Source organism: Oncorhynchus tshawytscha, linkage group LG30 (genome assembly GCF_018296145.1).
Source record: "Oncorhynchus tshawytscha isolate Ot180627B linkage group LG30, Otsh_v2.0, whole genome shotgun sequence".
Lineage (NCBI taxonomy): Eukaryota > Metazoa > Chordata > Actinopteri > Salmoniformes > Salmonidae > Oncorhynchus > Oncorhynchus tshawytscha.
Window position 1 is genome coordinate 38042859 of NC_056458.1, and position 17947 is coordinate 38060805.

The window sequence follows — 17947 nt, forward strand, 5'->3', positions numbered from 1 at the left end:
AAGAAGGAAAGAAATTCCACAAATGGACTTTTAACAAGGCACACCTGTTAATTGAAATACATTCCAGGTGACTACCTCATGAAGCTGGTTGAGAGAATGCCAAGAGTGAATCTCAAATATAAAATATATTTTGATTTGTTTCACACTTTTTTGGTTACTACAGACTCCATACGTGTAATTTCATAGTTTTGATGTTTTCACTATTATTCTACAATGTAGAAAATAGTACAAATAAAGAAAAATCCTTGAATAGTAGGTGTCCAAACTTTTGACTGGTACTGTATATATACTTTAAAATTCAAAATCAAATAGCAAATATATCCTTGGTATGACCTTAAAACAATTACATATAGCTCCCCCGGTTTAGAATGGGTTAGACTGTTATGGGATAAAGCCCATTGCTAAGCAGGTTGGCAGCATTGTGGAATATGTAGCAAGTGCCAATAATGGCATATCAAACACATTGCTTTTAAGCCAAGGTGTTGATAATCTTAAGAAACAATGAATGCTGATACATGTTTCCATGGTCTAAGCTTCTCTGCCTTGTGCCTTATTAGTTGTCGAATTGAATTGCACATGTGATACGTAGGATGAAGAGCTTAGGTACATAACTATATGTGTATACAAATAAAAGATATGCTGAATACTTTCCCAGGTGAATGCCGCTAGTTGAGGATGCTAATGAAAATATGCAGAGTATAGACAGCATGTTTAATACATGTAGTATTTCAGTTATTGTTACATGAGAGACAGCACTCCCCATCCATTTGTATACAACTATTTACTTTGTTAACCAAACACATTTCTTAGAATAAAAGTGAATGATATTGGCAGTGCTTAGTCCATCTTGCAATATGGCCCAGTTATGTTGAAAACATTATTGCCTAGTATTGAGCATTTATGGAAGAATGTGTCAGGGAGAAAGAGAGAGAGAGAGGGGGAGATAGACTGACTGAGAGACAGTTGAGGAAAGACAGGGAGAGAGCTAAAGATACAGTATATCCTATGCCCCAGCCTCCTAGCCTGTGCCAATCTCTCTAAGTGGAAGTGTCAGGGTGCCTTAGCCACAACACTGAAAACTTAATCACAGCGCATCAGAGAGCGGAGGGAGGTGGAGCTGAGGAGACCAATCAAACATTTACGGCAAATTTTTACTGAGTCTAATGCTCCCCTCTCGACTCTCATTACTGTGTTTCGCTGCCTTGCCGACAGCCCTGCTCTCTTCTCCCCGTTTTGTTTCCAGGGATGTCTTATTTAGGCACACAAGGGCCTGGGTAATAGAGGAGGAAAGTGACGAGGTTTCTGGGCTACAGTCAGAGGCCCCCATTCGTTTTTCCCTGGGAGAACTCATTCGTGCTTTGCATTTCAAATTCTGTGTGTTTTTTTGCATCAGAGGCCAGACACGAGCATCCTCCCTGTAGGCTACCGCGGCCGCTAGCAGTTACCACTGATGGATCAATAGTTTAGGAATCACAGGAAAGTCAATTACACAGGCTATTTTTGGGTAGTAAAAAAAGCCTAGGAGTCATTAAGGAGATAATGTCATGTCAACCTTATCCAGCAGGGAGAGCAATGCAGGCATGGCCAGTGGATATGCAATTTGTCTGCCTTTGTCACATGAGCCTGCTCCTCTTGAGCAGAGGAGGCTGTTGACTGTGTAGTCGTCTGGTAAACAATGGGACTGAGAGAGCCCTCTCTTCAGGGAACCTCAATCTCCAAAGCTGGAGTCAAAATCGCCACGTGGCGTCAGGATTTATTTCACATCGAATTGCTCAGAGCCAACAAAAGATGAAACTACCGCCATTCCAACATAGAGGAAATTGTTAGGTAGGTGTTTTGTGTGTGTGTGCTTTTGTGCCAGACAAAAGAGTATACCACAAAACAGTTGGAAGGAAAAGTATAGTATAGGGTGACCTTGACTGATATTTTCTAGATGCAATGGGTTTGAAAAGTTTTCAGGTTGACTATGCCATATCAATACGATAACGTCCATCTTAGTGCACTCTTCATTTTAAATTTGATTCAGTATATAGGTGTCAAAGTGTATATATCCTGTAAATAGCCAAATATGCCTTGGTTTTAGCAATAAATAAGCCATTTTATCAACAAGTTGATGATTTCCTTTCAATTTTAGTTTTGCTTTTGGTATGGCAACATCTCAAGACCCTGTAAACCAGGGACAGGCAACTACATTCAGCCGCAGGCCAATGTTTGTCGGAGGAAATGGTCGGAGGTAGGGTTGCAAAGCAAGGCTATATATATAAACTACCAGAATGTTGGTATCGTTAAGGATTTTATGTAATCTATCACAAGACATGTAGTGGACATTTTGGGTACTTCAGATTTGTACAAATCAAATCAAATGTATTTATATAGCCCTTCGTACATCAGCTGATATCTCAAAGTGCTGTACAGAAACCCAGCCTAAAACCCCAAACAGCAAGCAATGCAGGTGTAGAAGCGTCTGTAATTATCTCTGGTCCTCTGTGTGGCATTATTACATGTAAAATATATGAAATAATTAAATAGAAAAATTCATGACAAAGCTGTAAAACATCTTATACATAAACCATCAACTTAGTGAATACCATTGGTGTTTAATATGAGGGTTTCAGCATGAAATAAAACATGTTTTACACACTTTTATTTATTTTACTATGTCAGTACATATTTGTTGTCAATGTTTTGCCGTCAAACTGGTGGCAGTTGTGAAAACTGCCAGCAGTTGGAAGAGTTGCAGAGTTATTATTTAGGCCATTTTTTCCTGAACCATATGGTCTATGTACTATAAACTCATGGACAATATGGATAATATATATTATAAAACACTAATACTATATACAGGGGTGAAAGTAGATTTAATGTATTAACGGTGTCCCAAGTTCCGCACAAATATATATTTTTTACAATAAATTACAAAAATGACAGGGTAGCCTACTCTGCTGACTCTGACAAACAGTGAAGTCTGATCCGTATAATCGGCGTATGAAAAGGTGGGACACAAATACAACATGACGTCCATCTAACCTGGAGGAGGAAATTAGTGTTCAAAAACCAATGAAAGTGTCACTGACCCAACCACAGTGAATATGCACCACACTGAGGATATGGCCGATGTTCTACGCTGGTGCCGATAAGACAGGCTACTGTTTTAATGCATTAAGTTAAGCATTTTGATAACCAAACGACAGATTGGAGTCTTTTCATTGTCATCTCTTTACAGCAATAGCGATTGGCTTTCCAAACACTTTTTCCGCAATTGTATTTTTAAATATTGCCATACGCCTGGCTGGGTCTCTCTGATTTTCACTGACAGTCGCAACTCAACAATCATCTATTTGGTATTTGCAGCACGCTCTGCGCAAATTGCGGGCCTTTCAGACTGTAGGCAATGCAATTTAAAACAACCCACAGATTATTTTTTAAAGAAGCTAATGATTCTCTGTGGCCAAATCATGATTTCTGATGTAGTAGCCTATTTGTTATGCTTTTATTTATTTCTGTGTAGACAGGAGTAAGCTAATTAGAGTATTGGCAATTTAATATGCCTTCTAATGTGGCATAAACACAACCAGTCATGATGTTTTCATCGTCCTGTATGCTGCCCGCACACATTCCTCCACTCACAAAATAATTTCAGCATCCAACCCCCAACAGTGCACTGTGCACCGGCAATTTGATGACTAGAAAGAGACACATGTTACGAAACACCTACATGTATTGTAATGACGTTCTGTGATTGTCATTAGGTTTACACGTGTAGCCTGAATTGATGCATCCACTGTTGTCCAATCACACCTCGGTATCAGCCACTCATCTCTGCCTTGTCCACAGGCATCTCGGCCACTCATCTCCGCCTGTACAAAATGTAAGTGTACTCCTCAAACCACAATGCAATTTGTAGCATATACCACCTGGTGTCCAGCCAATTCGTACACGGTTCATGTGTCTGACATGCAGTAATGTTAAGTAATGGTGTCGTAACCTATAGGTTTTTGGGGCATGTTGTATTAATTGTGATAAGCTCATGTTTTACCGGTACGGCGTTCCCCCACTATTTATTTTGCTGGGACGCCGTACCGGACCATACCGCCTTACTTTCACCCCTGACTATATATTACTGCATTTAAAAAAAGTTATTAATGTATAAATTACCAAGCTTATGATAGATTGCCATAGAAGTTATTCAAGTATAAATTACCAAATTTATGATAGATTTCTATAGAGTTTCTGTTAATTACCAAAATTACTGAAGATTCTGGAAACTGTAGTAAACTACTGGTAGCTTTGCAACCCTAGTGGTGTGGCCGGAATATAAGGGTAATAATTTGTTCGTTGCACATTCACTACAACTAAGCCCAAAAAGAGATTGTATTTGAAAATAACAATCATTATACCTTGATTACATTGAGACACGATCATGTCTATTTTTTGTTTTGTGAGAATACTTGGGAACACATTTCCTGAATTAAACTCATTTTAGCTGGATTCCTGATGATTTTACAGTGTTTTGTGACCCCTGCAATAAACCAACATGTCCTTTTCTATTACTTTACTCTATACTCATATGCTGTACAACATGTGAGGAAAAAGGGAAACTGGCTACTCAGCCATCTGCACAAATCTTTCTGTATATCATTGAGATATCAGTAACATGATAATGTGCAGTGTGCATGACAGACCAGGTGTAGTGAGCAATAGGCTCCCCTGATGTCAAATCAATGTACTCTGCACTCTGCATCGGCCTGCCTCTCAGGTTAGTGAATAATTTTATCTCTATTTCTGATTTTTGGCTGGAAAAATGACTGTGTTTTTCTGTGACTTGGCTCTGACCTAACATTATCGTTTGTGGTGCTTTCGCCGTAAAGCTTATTTGAAATCGTACACTGTGGTGGGATTAACAAGAAGTGTATCTTTAAAATGGTGTGAAATACTTCTATGTTTGAGGAATTTTAATTATGGGATTTCGGTTGTTTTGAATTTGGCGCCCTGCACTTTCACTGGCTGTTGTCATATCGATCCCGTTAGCGGGATCTCAGCCCTAAGAGGATTTATTAATGGGTGCATGCTTATTAGTAACTGGAATTAGCAATTTCATAAATGTTTCAAGTGCAGAGTCTTGTTGCTTCTCATTACACACAGAACAGGTAAAAAAAAAAGTTTTACATCTTCAACATAGGAATCACTACAATACTTCGTATATGACCTCTTATACACTATATTAGGCCCAGCCTTTGGAACTTTGGTTTTCCTAGATATGGCTACTATATAATGATCACTACATCGATGGATGTGGATACTGCTTTAGAGCACATTTCTGCAGCATTAGTAAAGACGTGCTCAATACAAGTGGATGATTTCATTCCTGTGATGTTTGTAAATACCCTGGTAGGTTAACTGATAACCTGAACCAGGTTACATTTACTTGTTACAGTTTTTTTTTTATTCTTGGGTCGGCAGCTTGATGAAAGCCAGTCAATATTTTGGTCACCAGGAAAATATACTTCTATGTTGATATCACATACATTATCAAGCTTTTCACACATATTATCCAGATACTGATTGTTAGCACTTGGTGGTTTAAAGCAGCTTCCCACAATAATGGGCTTTAGGTGAGACAGGTGTACCTGTAGGCATATTACTTTAACAGCATTTGACATGAAATAAAATAAAATGTTATTGCTCACATACACATATTTAGCAGACGTTATTGCGGATGTAGCAAAATGCTTGTGTTCATGAGATCCTATCTAAGCTTTACAGGAATATGACTCTGAACAGACACAGCAACACCTCCACAATTGGCTTTCCAATTTTGAAACTATGTATTGCTACCACTGAATCATCAAATGTATTAATGAAGTAAGTTTCAGAGATGGTCAGTATATGAATGTTATCTGTTACCAGCAAGTTAACGATTTCATGAACCTTGTTTCTTAGTCTATATATGTTAATGTGGGCTGTTTTTCGCACTTATCTGGGATTCTTGATTGTTTTTACTGGAAGGCTTATCAGAGATAGACATGACAGTGACCTTTATGTTTGAGATGATAGTTCCGGGTGGGCTGCACACAGTGGACTTCCTACTAGGGCACATAGCCTCAGTGCTAACAGTATAACTCAGGTTGATAGGCACATGATTACTGCATACAATAGCTGTAGGATTGACATTTAGGGGAGTTAGAGGGACATATGTTAGGTTACTTACATTATGACTGCCAACATCCCTGGGACAATGTATATTTGAAGCAGCACTATGACAACACTCCAACACAATGGTAGGGATTATCTGAGCAGGGCATAGGTCACTGATAAGTCATTGTCTCAACGCAGCCTTGAAATGCGAGGACAGGGTCCAGGAGCCAAGATGATTTGGATGGACTTCATGTAGAGCATCTTCTGTTTCCAAAAGGTGTTAAAGTTATCTAAAACATGTGTGCCAAAAGACTTATAGTAGTCTTTCAGCCAGGTATGTAATGCCTGCTGAATCTTTCACAACCATGGTCCAATGATGGTACCGGGCCTGAAATAATTGACTGCTTTTTTCGGATCTTTCAGAGCTAAAATCAATTCTTCAAAATATATTTTCAGCCATTCCAAGCTACCCCTTCTAATGTTGTTTGACCCCACATGGATTACGACAGCATTAGCCCCTGGCAGCTGCCATAGAATGGCAGGAAGCAGCCTTGTAATGTCCTGTACTCGTGCTCCAGATTTTTGCTCCGGGAACCGAGAACCGAGAGCAGCTCTATCGTTTTTCACGATAGAGCTGCCGATGACAACAGCTGGTGAAATGGCTGAGGAGGTTTGAACATTCTTTCGCCTCGAATGGTTTAGAAGACCCCTCTAGGAAAGATGGGAGGTGGTGCCCGAAAGCCCGAGCCTTAGAATCCTCCGTAGCTGATGAAGGGGCTGGAGTCTCAGACACCCTCATGGCTGTGGAGATGCGACACGGCAGCGACACTCTCACCAGGCCAGAGCGGCGTCCAGCTTCTGGAGTAGAAGATAAAGAGAAAGTAGGCTGGCATGGATTCCCCTGTAGCTTGTGTAAGTTTTCTACTTGTTTGCTTAGAGTAGCCACTTTGCCCCTGTAGTCCTCTGCAAGCAAACAGTTGCTACATTGCAAGTTCAGACGGTCCACATTGTCCCGGTATAGAGCAAAAAAAAATCTCCTGCAGCATTGAAAACGTTCGTTAGTCTAGCTGGGCTCCCGTGTCTCTCGTCACAGGAATTTACTAAAAGTTTGCTATGAGCTACAGTGGATTTGCAAATATAGCCTGCACCCCGCCTCCTGAAACAAGCACAGCCAGTGAAATGGCAAACACACAAGCACAACACACACCCGAGTAACACACCAGTACTGCAAACTGAGAGAAAGCAGAGGACATGCTCACTGTATGGATCACGGCAGCACATACACTATACGAGCGGGAGATGACCAACATGCAAGTCCGTGCCGTAGAAACAAGCAGTATATCATGGGGCAGTTAGCCAAAACTTTGGCTAACCAGTTAGGGAGAAACAGGTAGCAGGAGCAGTCGCTAACCAACAAGCTGCGTGAATAAGCTGCATGAACGAGCAGCGTTATAGTCTTCCTTAAGAACTCAACATTGTCCCACTGTCGTTGTGGGACACGGATTTTATAATGTCATATGTTTTTCCCCCAACACCACTTTCCATCAATTTGTATAGCGGACCCTCATGCCAAATTGAGTCAAAGGCTTTTTTTAAATCAACAAAGCTTGAGAAGACTTTGCCTTTGTTTTGGTTTGTTTGTTTGTCAGGGTGTGCAGGGTGAATACTTGGCCTGTTGTATGATATTTGGTAAAAAGCCAATTTGACATTTGCTCAGTACATCGTTTTCACTGAGGAAATGTACGAGTCTGCTGTTAATGATAATGCAGAGGATTTTCCCAAGGTTGCTGTTGATGCATATCCCACGGTAGTTATTGGGGTCAAATTTGTCTCCACTTTTGTGGATTGAAGTGATCAGTCCTTGGTTCCAAATATTGGGGAAGATGCTAGAGCTAAGGATTATGTTTTAGTATAGCCAATTGGAATTTGTTGTCTGTATATATGATCATTTCATTGAGGATATCATCAACACCACAGGTCTTTTTGGGTTGGAGGGTTCATTCGAGGTAATTGTCGAATCCAATGGGTTCTGGTGGTCTTTAATAGTTGATTCTAAGATTTGTATTTGATCATGTATATGTTTTTGCTGTTTGTTCTATGTAAATCTCTCTCTCTTGCTCTCTCTCTCTATATGTATATATATATATATATGTATATATATATATATATATATATATATATATATATATATATATATATATATATATATATATATATATATACCTACAGAGGTTGTTCAGTTGAGCTTGGCTGAGGACCAGAGAATGAGCATCTCCACGGTAACGGTAGGCCTCAGCACCGTGCTGTCCTGTGCCATCCAGGGGACGCTGCGGCCACCAATCATCTGGAAGAGGAATGGGATAATACTCAACTTCCTGGACCTGGAGGATATCAATGTGAGTCCTAGTCAGGAGCAATTGGCTGTTTCAGAGGGTATAAAGGGGAAGTTCAGTCATTTGCTTTGTAAAATCTTGATGTTAAATGGTTCCTCACCCTGAAAGTAGTCCATGGCCCAGGAGAAAATGCTGAACATACCCTTTAAGTTGTAAAGCTACATATCATGTTTTGACATGAATTAAGTCATGCTTATCTGCTCATGCTAACCCTACAAAATATGGTTGTGATTAACACAAGCAGAGGCCTCCACAAAACTGCAGATGTGAGTTTGTGTAACCCTTTTTTCCATCTGTACATTTAAAGGGGCTTTTCAAGGTGAAACACTGAACAAGTGTCCAACATTGTGAACTTTGATGTGTGGTGTTTTTAGAAACGCTGTTTTAAGATATTTATAATTAGGCTTTTGATTAATATTTGATCATCCTCAGAACATGTCTCAGCAGGGGCTCTTCACATTGGTTTAAAACAATGAATCAATAACGTTAGATAAAGATTCACAGAAAATAAGTAAGAAATGCTAATTCCCATTAACCCAATTTATACATCTTCTTCTCCCAGCCTGTTTAAAAAACAAAACAAACAGGCCTGTGTTTTTCCTCTTGCTTTGAATCATTGGTTCTAATTGTAAATAATGTAATGATTTGGGTCTCAGGAGCTCTGCCAGGTGTCTTGCTGAACTCAAAGAGCACAAACCATATTAAAATGATTTTTTTTTGCAAATCCCAGCATGGCAATGCATGGGAATTGGGCTTGGCTGCATGTGGTTAATGAACTATAGAGCGGCAGTGGTGGTGAGCTGTTTAGTTCAACTGCACAGCTGACAGCGTGGGACTGTGTTTATCCATCCACCAGCTAATTAGAATTCTCTAATTGAATGTTAATGAATTGGCCAGAGAGCCAATAAGCAATGACATGCACGACAACTGGCATGTGCTTAGGCGGGGTCGCGCTGAGGACAAGGAAGTGGGAGAAAACAAGGTCCTCTGTGTAACATGAGACTACTACTGTTTCCATGGAGTTAGGTTATGCCGTGATAAATAGTGTGTGAAGACAATTACAATTGTCACTAATGAATAATTATAAATAATAACTTTTACGAACATGAAGGTGTGCACGATAAGAAATGTGCCCTTCAGCATAATGTGTTTCCATGTAATCCTTAGGCAGTGTTACACCCTTTTAATGCTTAGAGTCTGCATGGGAAGTGTTGCAGAAGTATTGTGTAATACCACTGCATCTCAATGAAGAACAAAGAATAGAAAGCATACTGATCGAAGGCCTTGTGTGTGATTTGTCGCTGTGACATGGTGAGGTTGGACCCAGGTGTGTGATTTGTCGCTGTGACATGGTGAGGTTGGACCCAGGTGTGTGATTTGTCGCTGTGACATGGTGAGGTTGGACCCAGGTGTGTGATTTGTCGCTGTGACATGGTGAGGTTGGACCCAGGTGTGTGATTTGTCGCTGTGACATGGTGAGGTTGGACCCAGGTGTGTGATTTGTCGCTGTGACATGGTGAGGTTGGACCCAGGTGTGTGATTTGTCGCTGTGACATGGTGAGGTTGGACCCAGGTGTGTGATTTGTTGCTGTGACATGGTGAGGTTGGACCCAGGTGTGTGATAAGTCGCTGTGACATGGTGAGGTTGGACCCAGGTGTGTGATTTGTCGCTGTGACATGGTGAGGTTGGACCCAGGTGTGTGATTTGTCGCTGTGACATGGTGAGGTTGGACCCAGGTGCAGAGAAGAGACCAGACGAAGAATCAGTGGATAAATATAATACTTTACCGAGAAACGGTAACAGAAACACTTACACCCAACCTAAAGAAATTGAAAGTATATTTCTTCTGGAACCTAGTTACACAAATATGCACTCAACAAAAACTAGCCATACCTTGCTGTGCTGGGCCCAGTCAGACCTTTGACACATTCACCCACTCCCCTGTTGAAAGATCAGCCACAAAACTTTGGCACCATTGTAACAGGTTGTAATCAAGCCCTGGTCTCCAGCATGGGAACAGAAGAGGACTACCTGGTGCAGTAGTCTCAGGTTGGACTACTCCAAATCATCTTGGTTCTGACACACACACACACACACACACACACACACACACACACAAAGTGAGACACCTTCGGTCATTCATAACCCATCCATAAAGGCTCTATATCACATTATGCTGTACTTAATTGAAAGTCAGACACCTTTGGTCATTTTATAACACATACATAAATGCCTTATATCAAATGGTGCTGTACTTACTATAAAGTCAGAAACCTTTGGTCATTCATAACACACATAAAGGCTTAATGAGGTAAACACAAATGTATTACAACTTAGGGAATTATCACTAACAGCTCAAACAAATTCATTTTTATTTGTACATTAAAAAAAACTACAAATACATGAAGTTTCAAAAAGTCCAGCAATGCAATTACATTGAACATTACACAGGGCTGTGAATAGTGCAGCTTGTCGCTGAGCTGGCAGACAAATGGATCTTGCCTCTCTTCCTGATGGAGATACTGCATGTTGGTAACAACAAAGAAAGTTAGCAGGTCTGTTAGGAAATGCCTTTTTTCAAACCATCTGGATAAGGGCATTTATGTGCTGCGGCTTCCTTCATGATCTGGCATCTGTAAATTGGTATAGAATCAGCTTGATCCCCTCTATCGAAGACACTTGGACCTTCTTTTTTAATATTTTCAGTGGTGTCGTTAACAAACACACCCCCATTAAGAAAATTTGAATTAAAAACAGGTTCAGCCCCTGGTTCGACCGTGATCTGGCAGAGTTACTCCACCTCAAGAATTCCATTTGGCAAATCGCTCGGCACACGCATACTCAGGCTGACCGGCTCTCATTCAGGCAAATTAGAAATAAGTACACTCAGGCTATCCAGAAGGCCAAACTTAATTACTTTAAGGAGCAGTTCTCTCTCTGTGGGTCTAACCCAAGAAGTTCTGGAAAATGGTTAAAGATCTGGAGAATAAACCAACCTCATTACAGCTGCCCGTGTACCTTAATGTTGATGATGTGGTTGTTACTGACAAGGAGCACATGGCTGAGCTCTTTAATCACCACTTCATTAAGTCACGATTCCTATTTGACTCTGCCATGCCTCCTTGCCCGTCCAATATTTCCTCATCTCCCACCCCTTCTAATGCAACTAGCCATGATGCTCCTCCCTCTTTTTCCTCTGCCACGCTACAAAGTTTCTCCCTGCAGGCGGTCACTGAGTCTGAGGTGCTAAAGGAGCTCCTTAAACTTGACCCCCAAAAAACATCTGGTTCAGATGGTTTAGACCCTTTCTTCTTTGAGGTTGCTGCCCCTATCCTCGCCAAGCCTATCTCTGACCTTTTTAACCTGTCTCTCCTCTCTGGGGAGGATCCCACGGTGCGTCCTTTATTTAAAGGGGGAGATCAAGCTGATCCTAACTGTTATAGGCCAATTTCTATTTTGCACTGTTTATCAAAAGTGTTGGAAAAATAATCAACTGATTGGCTTTCTTGATGTCTATAGTATTCTCTCAGCAATCTGGTTTCTGCTCAGGTTATGGGTGTTTCACTGCAACCTTAAAGGTCCTAAATTATGTCACCATTGCCCTTGATTCTAAGCAATGTTGTGCTGCTATATTTATTTACTTGGCCAAAGCTTTTGATACGCTAGACCATTCCATTCTTGTGGGCCGGCTAAGGAGTACTGGTGTCTCTGAGGGGTATTTGGCCTGGTTTGCTAACTACCTCTCTCAAAGAGTGCAGTGTATAAAGACAGAACATCTGCTGTCTCAGCCAATACCTGTCACCAAGGGAGTACCCCAAGGCTCGATCCTAGGCCCCACACTCTTCTCAATTTACCTCAACAACATAGTTCAAGCATTAGGAAGCTCTCTTATCCGGTTATATGCAGTTGGTAGCCTTATACTCAGCTGGCCCCTCCCAGGATTTTGTGTTAAACGCTCTACAACAAAGCTTTCTTAGTGTCCAACAAGCTTTTTTTTGCCCTTAACCTTGTCTTGAACACCTCCAAAACAAAAGTAATGTGGTTTGGTAAGAAGAATGCCCTCTCCCCACCAGTATGATTACTAACTCTAAGTGTTTAGAGCTTTAGGTAGTCACCTTATACAAGTACTTGGAAGTATGGCTAGACAGTACACGGTCCTTCTCTCAGCACATATCAAAGCTGCAGGCTAAGGATAAATCTAGACTTGGTTTCCTCTATCGTAATCGCTCCTCTTTCATCACAGCTGCCTAGCTAACCCTGATTCAGATGACCATCCTAACCATGCTAGATTACGGAGACATAATTTATAGATCGGCAGGTAAGGGTGGTCTCGAGCGGCTAGATGTTCTTTACCATTCGGCCATCAGATTTGCCACCAATGCTCCTTATAGGACACATCACTGCACTCTATACTCCTCTGTAAACTGGTCATCTCTGTATACCTGTCCCTCATCCTCCACATACAACACTTGTTCTGCCAGTCCCATTCTGTTAAAGGTCCCCAAAGCACACACATCCCTGGGTCACTCCTCTTTTCAGTTTGCTGCAGAGAGAGACTGGAACGAGCTGCAAAAAACACTCAAACTGGACCGTTTTGTCTCCATTTCTTCATTCAAAGACTGAATCATGGACACTCTTACTGACAGCTGTGGCTGCTTCTCGTGATGTATTGTTGTCTCTACGATCTTGCCCTTTGTGCTGTTGTCTGTGCCCAATAATGTTTGTACTGTACCATGTTTTGTGCTGCTACCATGTTGTTGTCCTATTGTGTTGCTACCATGCTGTGTTTTCATGTGTTGCTGCCATGCTATGTTGTCATCTTAGGCCTCTCTTTATGTAGTGTTGTGTTGTCTTTCTTGTCGTGATGTGTGTTTTGTCCTATATTTTTATTTTATTTTTAATTTTTAATCCCAGCCCCCGTCCCCACAGGAGGCCGTTTGCCTTTTGGTAGGCCGTCATTGTAAAAAAGAATTTCTTCTTAAACTGACTTGCCTAGTTAAATAAAGGTTGAATATATATTTATTTTTTATAATTAAAGATGGGAAACTCTATTCAATTCGTAATATTATATTCCTATTTCATTTACAAATCTCATGACGTGATTATGAGACTTGACTGATTCTAGGGGGATTTTGGTTAGCTAGCAATTGCTGTGAAGTCATTACACATTACGATTGAGGCAGCTACAGTATGTAATCTAACTCAACACTTAACTACTAAGAACTCATTTAAATTACAATAAATGAACATTAACTTAATTGTCTTTCGCTCTCCAGTGGCAGCACAAGTGGGGCATTTGATTTGATCCATATGATCAGCGTTTCATGAGCCACACTAAAGAAGTACTTCCGGGTCATGGAATTTGGGGAATTTAAATGTAATATATTTTTTTCCCCCTCATCAATCTACACACAATACCCCATAATGATATCACAATGCCCCATAATGACAAAGCAAAAACAGTTTTTTAGAAATGTTAGAAAATGTATTTAACGAAATTAAACTGAAATATCACATTTACATAAGTATTTAGACCCTTTACTCAGTACTTTGTTGAAACACATTTGGCAGCAATTACAGCCTCAAGTCTTCTTCAGTATGACACTACAAGCATGGCACACCTATATTTGGGGACTTTTCCCATTGTTCTCCTCAGAGCCTCTCAAGCTCTGTCAGATTGCATGGCGAGCATCGCTGCACAGGTATTTTCAGGTCTCCCCAGAGATGTTCGATTGGGTTCAAGTCCGAGCTCTGGCTGGACCACTCAAGGACATTTAGACTTGTCCCGAAGTCACTCCTGCGTTGTATTGGCTGTGTGCTTAGGGTCGTTGTCCTGTTATCCTGTTATCCTGAAGGTGAACCTTCGCCCCAGTCTGAGGTCCTGAGCGCTCTGGAGCAAGTTTTCATCAAGGATCTCGCTGTACTTTGCTCCGTTCATCTCTCCCAGTCCCTGCCGTTGAAAGACATCACCACAGCATGATGCTGCCACCACCACGCTTCACCGTAGGGATGGTGCCAGATTTCACACATGATGCTTGGCATTCAGGCAAAAGAGTTCAATCTTGATTTCATAAGACCAGAGAATCTTATTACTCATGGTCTGAGATTCTTTAGGTGCATTTTGGCAAACTCCATGCGAGGAGTCATGTGCCTTTTACTCAGGAGTGGCTTCCGTCTGGCCACTCTACCATAAAGGCCTGATTGGTAGAGTGCTGCTGAGATAGTTGTCCTTCTGGAAGGTTCTCCCATCTCCACTGAGCTCAATTTGAATCTCATAGCAAAGGGTCTGAATACTTATGTAAATAAGGTATTTCTGTTTGTTATTTTTAATAAATTTGCACAAAAAAACGGTTTTCATTTTGTCATTATGGGGTATTGTGTGTAGATTGATGAGGGGAAACAATTATTTCATCAATTTTAGAAAAAGGCTGTAACGTAAGAAAATATGGAAAAAGTCAAGGGGTCTGAATACTTTCCGAATGCACTGTATATGAAAAACAATTGTCTAAACATGAACAATTATTCATTTTTGTTCATTTTTAAGTGAAAGGTGTATTCAGTTTGGGTTTTAAAACATGTTCCAAGGTCAAATAAATGCCCCCAATCGAATCAATACATATTGGCTTATAAAGCAAAAACGACTCTGGGAGCTGCAGTAAAAGCGTTGTAGGAAATACTCGGTAGGGTCTATAGAATGTATGTATGGTGTCACTTCATCGGGCTCTGAATAATACAAAGTGTTGCTGGCCTTTTACTCACATGTGGCTTACTGCACTACAGAAAACCTGCTAACCAAACAACAGTGAAAAAACTGAAAAATATGGGGTGGAAAGAAAGATGCAAAAACAAAAACAAAAAAAATGAAGTTGGCAAAAAATAAACACTGATTTTAAAAGGCACTAACAACGTCTTTTGCTGTGCATGACTGAACTTTAGAGTGTGCGTCATCCTGCAGCACAGCATTCTGGGGGAAGTTGAAGTCAGGTCCAATATTGACTATGCACCCAAGAGGGAAAGAGGGCCATCCTATAAATGGTTTAATGAAATATGATATTATATATCAAATTTAGCAGACCCCTTTATTCCAAAGCAACTTACAGTCTTGCGTGAATACAAATTTACGTATGGGTGGTCTCGGGAATTGAACCCAATATCCTGGTGTTGCAGAGCTCTACCAATACCAAGAATCATAACACGGTTATAAATGCTTTGTAAATCCCTCAAGTTAATATGATTGATAAGGCCTTTATTAAGTGGGGCTTTTGTCACCCTTTATAAAGCACAGGTTTATGTCACATTTGACATGGGTGTTTATGTCACACAGTTATGCCACATTTATGAACCCTTTACAAAGCATGGCATACTGTTATAGACTATTCATAACACATATGTAGTGTTTATGAAGGCTTAATGAAGCCTTTATAAGCTGCAGGTCATTGAAAGCGGGACCAAAATAATTAATGCGTTTTCTCTATTTTCTCCAAACACAATTATGCTATAAAAAAATGTAATGAGCATGTCAAACAGGCCTCTTACTCGCCGTTTGGGACTGCTGTGAAAAATCCATTATGCTAACCTTCAAACATCTTAAAATGATTTTCCGCTAAGACTATTATGAATACAGTACAGAGCTATTACTGTCTTATAAGGGGTGAAAAGATAGAAGGAACATTTTGGGTGGTTTTTCGTTTTAAATACAAACTAAAATGAAAAATGTATGAAACAATACCATGCTTCTTTATGTGTATAGTTTACATACACTTAGGAGTCATTAAAACTAATTTTTCAACCACTCCAGAAATGTTTTGTAAACAAACTACAATTTTGGCAAGTCGGTTAAGACATCTACTTTGTGCATGACACAAGTAATTTTTCCAACAATTGTTTACAGACAGATTATTTCACTTATAATTCACTGTATCACAATTCCAGTGGGTCAGAAGTTTACATACACTAAGTTGACTGTGCCTTTAAACAGCTTGGAAAATTCCAGAAAATGATGTCATGGCTTTAGAAGCTTCTGGCAGGCTAATTGACATAATTTGAGTCAATTGGAGGTGTACCTGTGGATGTATTTCAAGGCCTACCTTCAAACTCAGTGCCTCTTTGCTTGACATCATGAGAAAATCAAAATAAATCAGCCAAGACCTCAGAATTGTAGGCCTCCACAAGTCTGGTTCATCATTGGGGGCAATTTCCAAACGCCTGAAGGTACTACGTTCATCTGTACAAACAATAGTATGCAAGAATAAACACCATGGGACCACTCTCTGTCTCCTAGAGATGAAAGTACTTTGGTGCGAAAAGTGCAAATCAATCCCAGAACAACAGCAAAGGACCTTGTGAAGATGCTGGAGGAAACAGGTACAAAAGTATCTATATCTGTAACGGCTTTCTTCTATCTCCTCCTCGGACGAGGAGGTGTAGCAAGGATCGGACCAAAATGCAGCGTGGCTATTGCAATCCATGTTTATTTAATAATAAACAAACACGAACTTTACAAAAACAATAAACGTAATGTGAAAACCGAAACAGCCTAAACTGGTGCAAACTAACACAGAGGACACTAAGGACAATCACCCACAAAACACTCAAAGAATATGGCTGCCTAAATATGGTTCCCAATCAGAGACAACGATAAACACCTGCCTCTGATTGAGAACCACTCCAGACAGCCATAGACTTTGCTAGATCACCCCACTAGCTACAATCCCAATACATACCAAAACCCCGAGACAAAACACACCACAATACAAAAACCCCATGCCACACCCTGGCCTGACCCAATACATGAAGATAAACACAAAATACTTAGACCAGGGCGTGACAGAACCCCCCCCCCCCTAAGGTGCGGACTCCCGAACGCACCTCAAAACAACAGGGAGGGTCCGGGTGGGCGTCTGTCCATGGTGGCGGCTCCGGCGCGGGACGTGGACCCCACTCAGTCAATGTCTTTGTCCCCTCTCCTCGCATCCCTGGATAGTCCACCCTCGCCGCCGACCATGGCCCAGTAGTCCTCACCCCGAACCCCACTGGACTGAGGAGCAGATCGGGACTGAAGGGAAGCTCGGGACTGAGGCAGCTCGGGACTGAGGGGAAGCTCGGGAGTGAGAGAAAGCTCGGAAGTGAGAGGAAGCTCAGGAGTGAGAGGAAGCTCAGGAGTGAGAGGAAGCTCAGGAGTGAGAGGAAGCTCAGGAGTGAGAGGAAGCTCCGGAGTGAGAGGAAGCTCCGGAGTGAGAGGAAGCTCCGGAGTGAGAGGAAGCCCAGGCAGGTAGATAGATCTACCAGATCCTGGCTGGCTGGTGGTTTCAGCAGATCCTGGCTGACTGGCAGATCCTGGCTGACTGGCAGATCCTGGCCGACTGGCGGTTTTGGCAGATCCCGGCTGACTGGCGGATCCGGAAGAGTCTGGTTGACT

At 41.2% G+C, this 17947-nt stretch overlaps 1 protein-coding gene across 1 annotated transcript in view; it reads left to right on the forward strand.

Moving 5' to 3' along the window:
• LOC112228197 (follistatin-related protein 4-like) overlaps window positions 1-17947 on the forward strand; it is a 235837-nt gene that overhangs the window by 180466 nt on the left and 37424 nt on the right. The window contains exon 7 of the mRNA XM_024393305.2: window positions 8365-8531. Within this exon, the coding sequence (XP_024249073.1) occupies window positions 8365-8531 (167 nt within the window). The remainder of the gene's footprint in view (window positions 1-8364; window positions 8532-17947) is intronic.